The sequence below is a fragment of the Onychostruthus taczanowskii genome, unplaced genomic scaffold, assembly GCF_017590055.1.
Source record: "Onychostruthus taczanowskii isolate IOZ18803 unplaced genomic scaffold, ASM1759005v1 scaffold361, whole genome shotgun sequence".
NCBI classification, from domain to species: Eukaryota; Metazoa; Chordata; class Aves; order Passeriformes; family Passeridae; genus Onychostruthus; species Onychostruthus taczanowskii.
Genome location: NW_024501027.1, coordinates 1 through 11,464, shown reverse-complemented (window position 1 = coordinate 11,464; position 11,464 = coordinate 1). Strand labels below are relative to the sequence as shown.

Here is an 11,464-nt window from a genome sequence, read left to right as displayed (position 1 = left end):
TGGGAATGTGATCCCAAATCCATGGAAAAGGAGTGGGAATGTGATCCCAAATCCATGGAAAAGGAGTGGGAATGTTGGGAATGTGATCCCAAATCCATGGAAAAGGGGTGGAAGTGTTGGGAATATGATCCCAAATCCATGGAAAAGGAGTGGGAATGTGATCCCAAATCCATGGAAAAGGAGTGGGAATGTTGGGAATGTGATCCCAAATCCATGGCAAAGGGGTGGAAGGGTTGGGAATGTGATCCCAAATCCATGCCAAAGGGGTGGGAATGTTGGGAATGTGATCCCAAATCCATGGCAAAGGGGTGGAAGGGTTGGGAATGTGATCCCAAATCCATGCCAAAGGGGTGGGAATGTTGGGAATGTGATCCCAAATCCATGGCAAAGGGGTGGAAGGGTTGGGAATGTGCTCCCGGTGCCGTGAGTCCACGCCCCCACTGCAGATCCCAAATCCCTGACCCCAAACCCCCATTCCCAGAACTTCCCGGAGCCTTTTCCAGCCTCGGGAGCTGCAGCAAGGCTGAATTTTCCTGGGGAAAAGCCAAAATTGGGGCATTCCTGGCCCCTGGAACCACCGGGATATTTAGGATCAGGGACTATTTCAGAGTGGGATTTTTGGGAATATTCCAAATTGGGATTCCCAGGATCAGGGGCCATTTCAGAGTGGGATTTTTGGGAATATTCCAAACTGGGATTCCCAGGATCAGGGGCTATTTCAGACCGAGATTTTTAGGATCAGAGCCCATTCCTGACTGGGATTTTTAGGATCAGTGATCATCCCCGACTGGAATCCCTCAGTTCAGGGGCCATTCCTGAGCAGGATTTTTAGGATCAGGGGCCATTCCCGAGCAGGATTTTTAGGATCAGGGCCCATTCCCAAGCAGGATTTTTAGGACCAGGGCCCATTCCTAACCGGAATTCCCCCATCCAGGGGCCATTTCAGAGCAGGATTTCTAGGATCAGGGATCATTCCAGGCTGGGATTTTTAGGATCAAGGCCCATTCCTGACCAGAATCCCCCCATCCAGGGGCCATTCCCGAGCAGGATTTCTAGGATCAGGCCCATTCCTGACCGGAATCCCCCCATCCAGGGGCCATTTCAGACCAGGATTTTTAGGATCAGGGCCCATTCCCAAGCAGGATTTTTAGGCTCAGGGGCCATTCCCGAGCAGGATTTCTAGGATCAGGCCCATCCCGACTGGAATTCCCGAGCACAGAGGCAATTTCAGAGCAGGATTTCTAGGATCAGGGCCCATTCCTGACCGGAATCCCCCCATCCAGGGGCCATTTCAGAGCAGGATTTCTAGGATCAGGGCCCATTCCTGACCGGAATCCCCCCATCCAGGGGCCATTTCAGAGCAGGATTTCTAGGATCAGGGGCCATTCCCGACCAGGATTTTTAGGATCAGGGCCCATTCCCGAGCAGGATTTCTAGGACCAGGGCCCATTCCTGACTGGAATCCCCCCATCCAGGGGCCATTCCCCAGCAGGATTTCTAGGATCAGGGCCCATTCCCGAGCAGGATTTTTAGGATCAGGGTCATTCCCGAGCAGGATTTTTAGGATCAGGGCCCATTCCTGACAGGAATCCCCCCATCCAGGGGCCATTTCAGACCAGGATTTTTAGGATGAGGGATCATTCCTGACTAGGATTTTTAGGATCAGGGGCCATTCCCGAGCAGGATTTTTAGGATCAGGGGCCATTCCCGAGCAGGATTTTTAGGATCAGGGGCCATTCCCGAGCAGGATTTTTAGGATCAGGGCCCATTCCCAAGCAGGATTTTTAGGACCAGGGCCCATTCCTAACCGGAATTCCCCCATCCAGGGGCCATTTCAGAGCAGGATTTCTAGGATCAGGGATCATTCCAGGCTGGGATTTTTAGGATCAAGGCCCATTCCTGACCAGAATCCCCCCATCCAGGGGCCATTCCCGAGCAGGATTTCTAGGATCAGGCCCATTCCTGACCGGAATCCCCCCATCCAGGGGCCATTTCAGAGCAGGATTTCTAGGATCAGGGATCATTCCAGGCTAGGATTTCTAGGATCAGGCCCATTCCTGACCGGAATCCCCCCATCCAGGGGCCATTTCAGAGCAGGATTTCCGGCATCACTGACCATCCCCGCCCGGAATCCCCCAGCTCCGTGGCCATTTCACACCAGCCATTTTAGGCTCGGGGCCCGTTCCCCAGCAGGGTTTTTCGGCTCCGTCACCATCCCCGGCCGCAATCCCCCAGCTCGGGCCCCATCCCCGGCCGCTCTCCCCGGGGGCAATGGCGGGGCTGGCGGAACGCTCGCAGGCCTGAAGCCGCCTCCTCTCCCCCCTCACCGCGGCAGGAGCGGGCCCCGCTGGAAGCAGGAGGGATCCGGGAGCGGCTGCCGGCGCCGCGGGGACACACACGGGGTAAGCTCGGCCTCCGGCAGCCGCTCCCAGGGGCCCTCCCAGCCCGCAGCTCCCGTCCCGCCCCGCTCATCCCGGGATTTTTTTTTTTTTTTTTTTTTTTTTTCCCCCTCTGTTTTTTTGCTGTCGGGATTTTTTTTTTTTTTTTTTTTTTCCCCCCCTTTGTTTGCGTTGTGCAGGAGAGGAAATCCGGGAGCTGGATATGGTGCCCGAGGCGTTGCTGCACCCTGAGCGCCCCACCTTCATCGAGCGACTGGCAGGGAGCTTCACCAAGAGGAAACGCTCCACGCCGCAGAAATTTGTGGGTAAGGAAAGGATGGGAAAGATGGAAAAATCCCCTCGGCGGGAAGTGAGGGGCGGCCATGTGTGGGGGGAGCGGCGGGGGAAGGGGAATCCCCACACAAAAGCCTCAAAATGGACCTCAAATTAACAAAAAACCGGCTCAGATTGAACGATAATTTCAAATTAAAAGTAAATAATCTATTAAAAAAAAATAATTTAAAAAATTTCCCCTCACATTTCAAAAACCCCCTTAAATGAAAAAATAGCAGGAAATTAACCAAAAAAATTCCTCAAATCAACAAAAACACAGAGGAAACGCTCCAAGCCGCAGAAATTTGTGGGTAAGGGAAAGATGGAAAAGATGGAAAAGATGGAAAATATGGAAAATATGGAAAAATTCCCTCAGCGGGAAGTGAGGGGTGGCCGTGTGTGGGGGGAGCGGCGGGGGAAGGGGAATCCCCACACAAAAGCCTCAAAATGGACCTTAAATTAACCAAAAAAAGGGATCCCCTCAAAAAGCCTCAAAATGGACCTCAAATTAACAAAAAACCGGCTCAAATTAAACGATAATTTCAAAATAAAAGTAAATAATCTATTTTAAAAACAAACAAAAAAATTTAAAAAAATTTCCCCTCACATTTCAAAAAACCCCTTAAATGAAAAAATAGCAGCAAATTAACAAAAAAAAAAAAATTCCTCAAATCAACAAAAACCCAGAGGAAACGCTCCAAGCCGCAGAAATTTGTGGGTAAGGGAAAGATGGAAAAGATGGAAAAGATGGAAAAGGGGTGAAATATGGAAAAATTCCCTCAGCGGGAAGTGAGGGGTGGCCGTGTGTGGGGGGAGCGGCGGGGGAAGGGGAATCCCCACACAAAAGCCTCAAAATGGACCTTAAATTAACCAAAAAAAGGGTTAAATTGAAAAAAATAAATTCAAAATTAAAGAAAAACAATTTGGGGTTTTTTTTAAAAAGCTTTAATTAAGGACATTTTCCCTCACACTTAAAAAAAAATTAAAAACACCTTAAATTAAAAAATACACACAAATTAATTAAAAAACCCTCAAATTAACAAAAAAAGGGGCTCAAATTGAAAAATATAAATTCAAGTGAAAAGAAAAGCAACTCGTTTTCTTAAAAAGCTTTAATTAAAGAAATTTCCCCTGACAGTTTAGAAAACGCCTTTAAATTATAAAATACATGCAAATTAGTGAAAAAAAAAAAATAGCAGGAAATTAACCAAAAAAATTCCTCAAATCAACAAAAACCCAGAGGAAACGCTCCAAGCCGCAGAAATTTGTGGGTAAGGAAAGGATGGGAAAGATGGAAAAATTCCCTCAGCGGGAAGTGAGGGGCGGCCGTGTGTGGGGGGAGCGGCGGGGGAAGGGGAATCCCCACACAAAAGCCTCAAAATGGACCTTAAATTAACCAAAAAAAGGGTTAAATTGAAAAAAATAAATTCAAAATTAAAGAAAAACAATTTGGGGTTTTTTTTAAAAAGCTTTAATTAAGGACATTTTCCCTCACACTAAAAAAAAAAATACAAAACACCTTAAATTAAAAAATACACACAAATTAATGAAAAAAAAACCCAAATTAACAGAAAAAAAGGCTCAAATTGAAAAATATAAATTCAAGTGAAAAGAAAAGCAACTCGTTTTCTTAAAAAGCTTTAATTAAAGAAATTTCCCCTGACAGTTTAGAAAACGCCTTTAAATTATAAAATACATGCAAATTAGTGAAAAAACCCCTCAAATTAACTAAAAACCCAGAGAAAATGCTCCAAGCCCCAGAAATTTGGGGTTAAGGGGCTGGAAAAGTTGGGAAAATTCCCCCCTGTGAGATGTGAGGCAGGAAAGGGAATTCCCTCACACAATGCCCTAAAAATGGGCCTCAAATAAGCAAAAAAACCTCCTAAAATTAACAAAAAAACCCCTTAAATTGTAAAAAAAAAAACCCTCAAATGAAAAATACTTCTCAAATTAAAAAATTCTGTCCTCAAATTAACAGAAAAGCCCCTCAAAATCAAAATGTCTGCCCTCAAAATAAAAATTAACCCCTTAAATTAAAAGAAGCCGTTCAAATTAACAAAAAAAAGCCCTCAAAAATCCCTAATTTGGGTGTCCTCATCCCACCCCAACCCCCCTCTCTGAATTTGGGGTGTCCTGAGGGTGTCTCCCACCCCTCTCAGTGATTTTGGGGTGCCTTGAGGGTGTCCCCCATCTCTTTTCAGTGATTTTGGGGTATCCCCATCCCAACCCAATCCCTCTCTCTGATTTAGGGGTGCCCTGAGGGTGTCCCCAGCCCCTCTCTCTGATTTTGGGGTGCCCTGAGGATGTCCCCAGCCCCTCTCTCTGATTTTGGGGTGCCCTGAGGGTGTCCCCAACCCCTCTCTGATTTTTGGGTGCTCTGAGGATGTCCCCAGCCCCTCTCTCTGATTTTGGGGGGCCCTGAGGATGTCCCCAGCCCCTTTCTCTGATTTTGGGTGCCCTGAGGATGTCCCCAGCCCCTCTTAGTGATTTTAGGGTGCCCTGAGGGTGTCCCCAACCCCTCTCTGATTTTCGGGTGCCCTGAGGGTGTCCCCAGCCCCTTTCTCTGATTTTGGGGTTCCCCGCGGATGCCCCAGCCCCTCTCCCAGTGATTTTGGGGTTCCCCGCGGATGCCCCCAGCCCCTCTGTCAGTGATTTTAGGATGCCCCCAGCCCCTCTCTCTGATTTTGGCGTGCTCCGAAGATGCCCCAGCCCCTCTCTCAGTGATTTTGGGATGCCCCCAGCCCTTCTCTCTGATTTTGGGGTGCCACAAGGATACCCCCAGCCCTTCTCAGTGATTTTAGGATGCCCCCAGCCCCTCTCCCAGTGATTTTGGGGTGCCCCGAGGATGCCCCCAGCTCCTCTCTCAGTGATTTTGGGATATCCCCAGCCCCTCTCTCTCAGTGATTTTAGGATGCCCCCAGCCCCTCTCTCTGATTTTGGGGTTCCCAGAGGATGCCTCCAGCCCCTCTCTCAGTGATTTTGGGGTTCCCAGAGGATGCCTCCAGCCCCTCTCCCGGTGATTTTGGGGTTCCCCGCGGATGCCCCAGCCCCTCTCTCTGATTTTGGGGTTCCCCGCGGATGCCCCCGCCCCTGTCTCTGACTGCGGCGTGCCCCCTCTCCCCGCAGGCGAGAAGCAGATGCGCTTCGCCCTGTCGGAGCTGCCCTTCGATGTCAGCCCGGGCTTCGACAAGGACGTGGAGGTGGTTCCGGCCCGCGGGCACGCCCTGGAGCCGCCCTACGCCGGCCCGCTGTCCCTGCTGGGCGCCGGCGACCCGCTGCGCCCGCTCCGCCTGGCCACCAACTGCATCACCGAGGTCACGCCGGTCATCAGCTCCGTGTACACCCAGATCCAGGCGCTGCCCGCCCGCCTCGAGCTGCCGCGGGGCCGCGACGCCTCCGAGGACGGCGCCGAGGGCATCCCGGTGATCTTCCGCAGCCGCGCCGCCGCCGCCGACGCCGGGGCTTCGCCTTCCAACGGCTGCCAGGACTCCACGGACACCGAGAGCATCCAGGAGGAGCGGGCGGGCGGCGGCAGCAGCCGGCACAGCCCCGCCTACGCCAAGGAGGAGCCCAAGGAGGAGCCGGACGGAGCGGCGCGCTGCTTCCCCAAGGAGTCCCTGAGGGTGCTCAACGAGGAGGGCGAGCAGCTGCGGGCCTTCTGCTGCGAGCACTGCCGCGTGCTCTTCCTGGACCACGTCATGTTCACCATCCACATGGGCTGCCACGGCTTCAGGGACCCTTTCGAGTGCAACATCTGCGGCTACCGCAGCCAGGACCGCTACGAGTTCTCCTCGCACATCGTGCGCGGCGAGCACAAGATGTGAGGTGGGGAAAATGTCCCTTTCCTGCCTCCAGTCTCCTGATTTCACCCCGATTTCACCCCGATTTTCGCCTCCTAAATCGTGCGTGGTGAGCACAAGATGTGAGGTGGGGAAAGTGCCCCTTTCCTGCCTCCATTTTCCTGATTTCGCCCCGATTTCCACCGCCTAAATCGTGTGTGGTGAGCACCAAATGTGAGGTGGGGAAAACGTCCCTTTCCTGCCTCCATTTTCCTGATTTTACCCCGATTTCCACCTTCTAAATTGTGCGTGGTGAGCACCAAATGTGAGGTGGGGAAAACGTCCCTTTCCTGCCTCCATTTTCCTGATTTTACCCCGATTTCACCCCGATTTTCACCTCCTGAATCGTGTGTGGTGAGCACAAGATGTGAGGTGGGGAAAATGTCCCTTTTCTGCCTCCATTTTCCCGATTTTCACCCTGATTTCACCCCAATTTCCGCCTCCTAAATCGTGTGTGGTGAGCACAAGATATGAGGTGGGGAAAACGTCCCTTTCCTGCCTCCATTTTCCTGATTTCACCCCGATTTCACCCCGATTTTCACCTCCTGAATTGTGCTCAGCAAACACAAAATGTGAGGTGGGGAAAACTCCCCTTTCCTGCCTCAAATTTCCTGATTTCACCCCAGTTTTCCCTTTCTAAATTGTGCTCAGCAAACACGAAATGTGAGGTGGGGAAAACTCCCCTTTCCTGCCTCCAATTTCCTGATTCCACCCCAATTTTCCCTTCCTAAATTGTGCTCAGCAAACACAAAATGTGAGGTGGGAAAATCCCTCCCTTCCTTCCTCCAATTTCCCAATTTCATCCCAATTTTCCTGTCCTACATCCTGCCTGGTGAGCACAAGATAAGAGGTGGCAAAAACTCCTTTTTTCCTGCCTCAAATTTCCTGATTTCATCCCAATTTTCCCCTCCCAAACACAAAATGTGTGGGAGGTTGGAAAACTCCTCTGCCTCAAATTGCCATTTTTCCCCTCAATTTTCCCCTCCCAGTGAGGTTGGAAAAAAAAGCTTCCCTGCCTCAAATTGCCATTTTTTTCCTGATTTTTTCCTCCCATTTTCCCCCCAATTTCCCCTTTTATGTTGTGCACACCGAGCACAAAATGTGAGGTTGGAAAAATCCTCCCCCCACCTCAAATTTTCCCTTTTTCCCCCCAATTTTCCCCCTCCCATCTTTAGGGCATGGAACTGTTGGGTTGTGTTGTTTTTTTATTTTTATTTTTTTTTTCCTTTTATACTCCTTTGCACTGACTTTGGCTATAAAAAAACCAAGAAAAAACAAAACAAAAAAGTATTTAAAAAAAACAACAACAACAAAAAAAACCCACCACCACCAACAACAACAAAAAAATCTATATATAAAATCATTTTTAGTAACAAAACTATTTTATAGGGTTTCCATAAAGCAGTCATGGTTATTACTGTCCATGACATTTTGCACATTTGTTTTCCTGGTCATGTAAAAACAACCTGAAAAAAACGTCCCTTTTCTGCCTCCATTTTCCCGATTTTCACCCTGATTTCACCCCAATTTCCGCCTCCTAAATCGTGTGTGGTGAGCACAAGATATGAGGTGGGGAAAACGTCCCTTTCCTGCCTCCATTTTCCTGATTTCACCCCGATTTCACCTCGATTTTCACCTCCTGAATTGTGCTCAGCAAACACGAAATGTGAGGTGGCGAAAACTCCCCTTTCCTGCCTCCATTTTCCTGATTTCACCCCGATTTCACCTCGATTTTCACCTCCTGAATTGTGCTCAGCAAACACGAAATGTGAGGTGGCGAAAACTCCCCTTTCCTGCCTCCATTTTCCTGATTTCACCCCGATTTCACCTCGATTTTCACCTCCTGAATTGTGCTCAGCAAACACGAAATGTGAGGTGGCGAAAACTCCCCTTTCCTGCCTCCATTTTCCTGATTTCACCCCGATTTCACCTCGATTTTCACCTCCTGAATTGTGCTCAGCAAACACGAAATGTGAGGTGGCGAAAACTCCCCTTTCCTGCCTCCATTTTCCTGATTTCACCCCGATTTCACCTCGATTTTCACCTCCTGAATTGTGCTCAGCAAACACGAAATGTGAGGTGGGGAAAACTCCCCTTTCCTGCCTCAAATTTCCTGATTTCACCCCAGTTTTCCCTTTCTAAATTGTGCTCAGCAAACACGAAATGTGAGGTGGGGAAAACTCCCCTTTCCTGCCTCCAATTTCCTGATTCCACCCCAATTTTCCCTTCCTAAATTGTGCTCAGCAAACACAAAATGTGAGGTGGGAAAATCCCTCCCTTCCTTCCTCCAATTTCCCAATTTCATCCCAATTTTCCTGTCCTACATCCTGCCTGGTGAGCACAAGATAAGAGGTGGCAAAAACTCCTTTTTTCCTGCCTCAAATTTCCTGATTTCATCCCAATTTTCCCCTCCCAAACACAAAATGTGTGGGAGGTTGGAAAACTCCTCTGCCTCAAATTGCCATTTTTCCCCTCAATTTTCCCCTCCCAGTGAGGTTGGAAAAAAAAATCTTCCCTGCCTCAAATTGCCATTTTTTTCCTGATTTTTTCCTCCCATTTTCCCCCCAATTTCCCCTTTTATGTTGTGCACACCGAGCACAAAATGTGAGGTTGGAAAAATCCTCCCCCCACCTCAAATTTTCCCTTTTTCCCCCCAATTTTCCCCCTCCCATCTTTAGGGCATGGAACTGTTGGGTTGTGTTGTTTTTTTATTTTTATTTTTTTTTTCCTTTTATACTCCTTTGCACTGACTTTGGCTATAAAAAAACCAAGAAAAAACAAAACAAAAAAGTATTTAAAAAAAACAACAACAACAAAAAAAACCCCAAAAAAACAGAAACCCACCCCAAAAACCCGACTGGCCCCTCCCAGGGGGAGCCCTCAATCCTTTTTATAAACGAACTTATTTAAATATTGAATAGGAAAGGACTTTTTTTGTGCTTTTTTTTTTTCCCTTCCTCGTTATTTATTAAGCTTTTGAGTTGCTCTTTTGATAATTCTTGGGGTTTTTTTACCCAAAAAAAAAACCACAAAAAAAAAAGACAAAAAAAGGTCTCACTTGAATTTTGGAGACTGTTCCCCCCCTTGCCCCGCTCCCGCCGGCTCCCGGCACGGCCCGGCCCCGTTCCCGGGCTAAAGGAACCTCAAAATTCGGTGCTAAACCCCCCCGGGGACCCCCCAAAACCCAGCCTGACCCCCCCCCAGCCCGGGGGGAGCTGCCCCGTCCCCAGCTTTACCCACTTCGGGGGTCCCCATACCCCTCTCCCCCACTCTGGGGGTCCCCTCTCCCCCACTCTGGGGGTCCCCCGGCCCAGGACGCATCGAACGCCCCCGCGGTGGCCAAACCAAAGCTGTCCCCAGCTGGGGACACCCACGAGCACCTCAGCAGCGCCCGCTGCCCCCCCGCCCTCATTTGGGGACATTTGGGGACTTTCCCCCTTCTCCCCTCCCCTCCCCTCCCCCACGGCGCTCGGGGGGGGTCCCCCGTTCCCAACCCCCCCTTTTGGGGGTGCCCCCACCCCTCCCCCAGCGCTGCAACCGACCCAAAAATGGGGCTTGGAACCCCAAAAAAGGGGCTTTTTGAACCCAAAAAAGGGGCTTTCAACCCCAAAAAAGGGGCTTTGAACCCCAAAAAAGGGTTTCTGAACCCCAAAAAAGGGTTTTTGAACCCCAAAAAAGGGGCTTTGAAACCCAAAAAAGGGGCTTTGAACCCCAAAAAAGGGTTTTCAACCCCAAAAAAGGGGCTTTGAACCCCAAAAAGGGGCTTTGAAACCCAAATCAAAGCTCTGCCCTTTCCAGCCCCCCTGGGGTTGGTTGTTTTGGGGTTTTTTTTCCCCTTTTTTGTTTTCATTTTTCCCTCCTCTTTTCCCTTTTTTTTTCCCTCCCTTTTCCATTTTCTTTTTCCCTGTTCAGTTTTCTTTTTCCCCTTTTCTTTTTTCCCCCTCTTTTCCACTTTCCCCCCAATTTCCAATTTCCCCTTTCCCATTTTCTTTTCTTCCCTTTTCCACTTTTTTCCCTCTTTTCTATTTCCTTTTTTTCTCCCTTTTCCATTTTATTTCCTTTTTTTTCCTCCCTTTTCCATTTCTTTTCCCCCTCCTTTTTTCCTCCCCTTTCCCCCCCCTTTTTTCTCCCCCTTTTCAATTTTATTTCCTTTTTCCCCCTTTTTTCCTTTTTCTCCCCTTCCCCCCTTTTTTCTCCCATTTTTCCTTTTTCCCCCCTTTTTTTTCCCCTTTTCAGTTTTATTTTCCCTTTTTCAATTCTTTTTTCCCCTTTTCCATTTTATTTCACCTTTTCCATTTTATTTCCCTTTTTTCTCCCATTTTCCCCCCTTTTCCCCCCCTTTTTTCTCCCCTTTTTCCACTTTATTTCCCTTTTCCCCCTTTTTTCCCCCTTTTTTCCATTTCCCCCCTTTCCTCCCCTTTTTTCTCCCCCTTTTCCATTTTATTTCCTTTTTCATCCCTTTTTTCCAGACCCGAAACTGTAGGAATTTTCTAAGACCTCCAGGTGGCTTTACCCTGTAAATATCTATTTTTTAAACCCGACAGATGAAGAACAAACGAGGATGTGCAATACCCCCCCGAAATCCCGAGCAATTCACGGATTTGCTGTTGTATTTCTCTTTTTTTTTTCATTTTTTTTTTCATTTTTCCCCCGCTTTTGTGAGGTTTGGACCCTTTTTTTTTTTTTTTTTTTTTTTTTTTTTTTTTTTTTTTTTTTTTTTTTTTTTTTTTGGCCCCTTTTTCCCGGGAGCTTTTGTATCTGTAAAATATTGTAATTAATGATTTGTTGTTAACGAGATCTACTGTAAGTTTTGTACTGTACCGGCCGAGGCTCTGCTTCCAAATAAACGGGAATAATTTAATGTGCCCCGAAATCCTGCGCTGCCTCGGGGACAGGGACACAGGAATGGGGACA

The 11,464-nt window shown here is 48.5% G+C and overlaps 1 protein-coding gene across 5 annotated transcripts in view; it reads left to right on the top strand.

Moving 5' to 3' along the window:
• IKZF4 (IKAROS family zinc finger 4) overlaps window positions 1-11,244 on the top strand; it is a 30,133-nt gene extending 18,889 nt beyond the window's left edge. For 3 of the 5 annotated variants that reach the window (XM_041411631.1, XM_041411632.1, XM_041411630.1), the window contains 2 exons: window positions 2,579-2,704; window positions 5,838-7,864. In XM_041411631.1, coding sequence (XP_041267565.1) covers window positions 2,579-2,704; window positions 5,838-6,535 — 824 coding nt within the window. In that variant the 3' untranslated portion in view covers window positions 6,536-7,864. Of the gene's footprint in view, window positions 1-2,578; window positions 2,705-5,837; window positions 7,865-11,019 lie in introns of those variants that run through there. The other 2 variants (XM_041411628.1, XM_041411627.1) reach the window with 2 other exon arrangements.
• The last annotated feature ends 220 nt before the right edge of the window (window positions 11,245-11,464 follow it).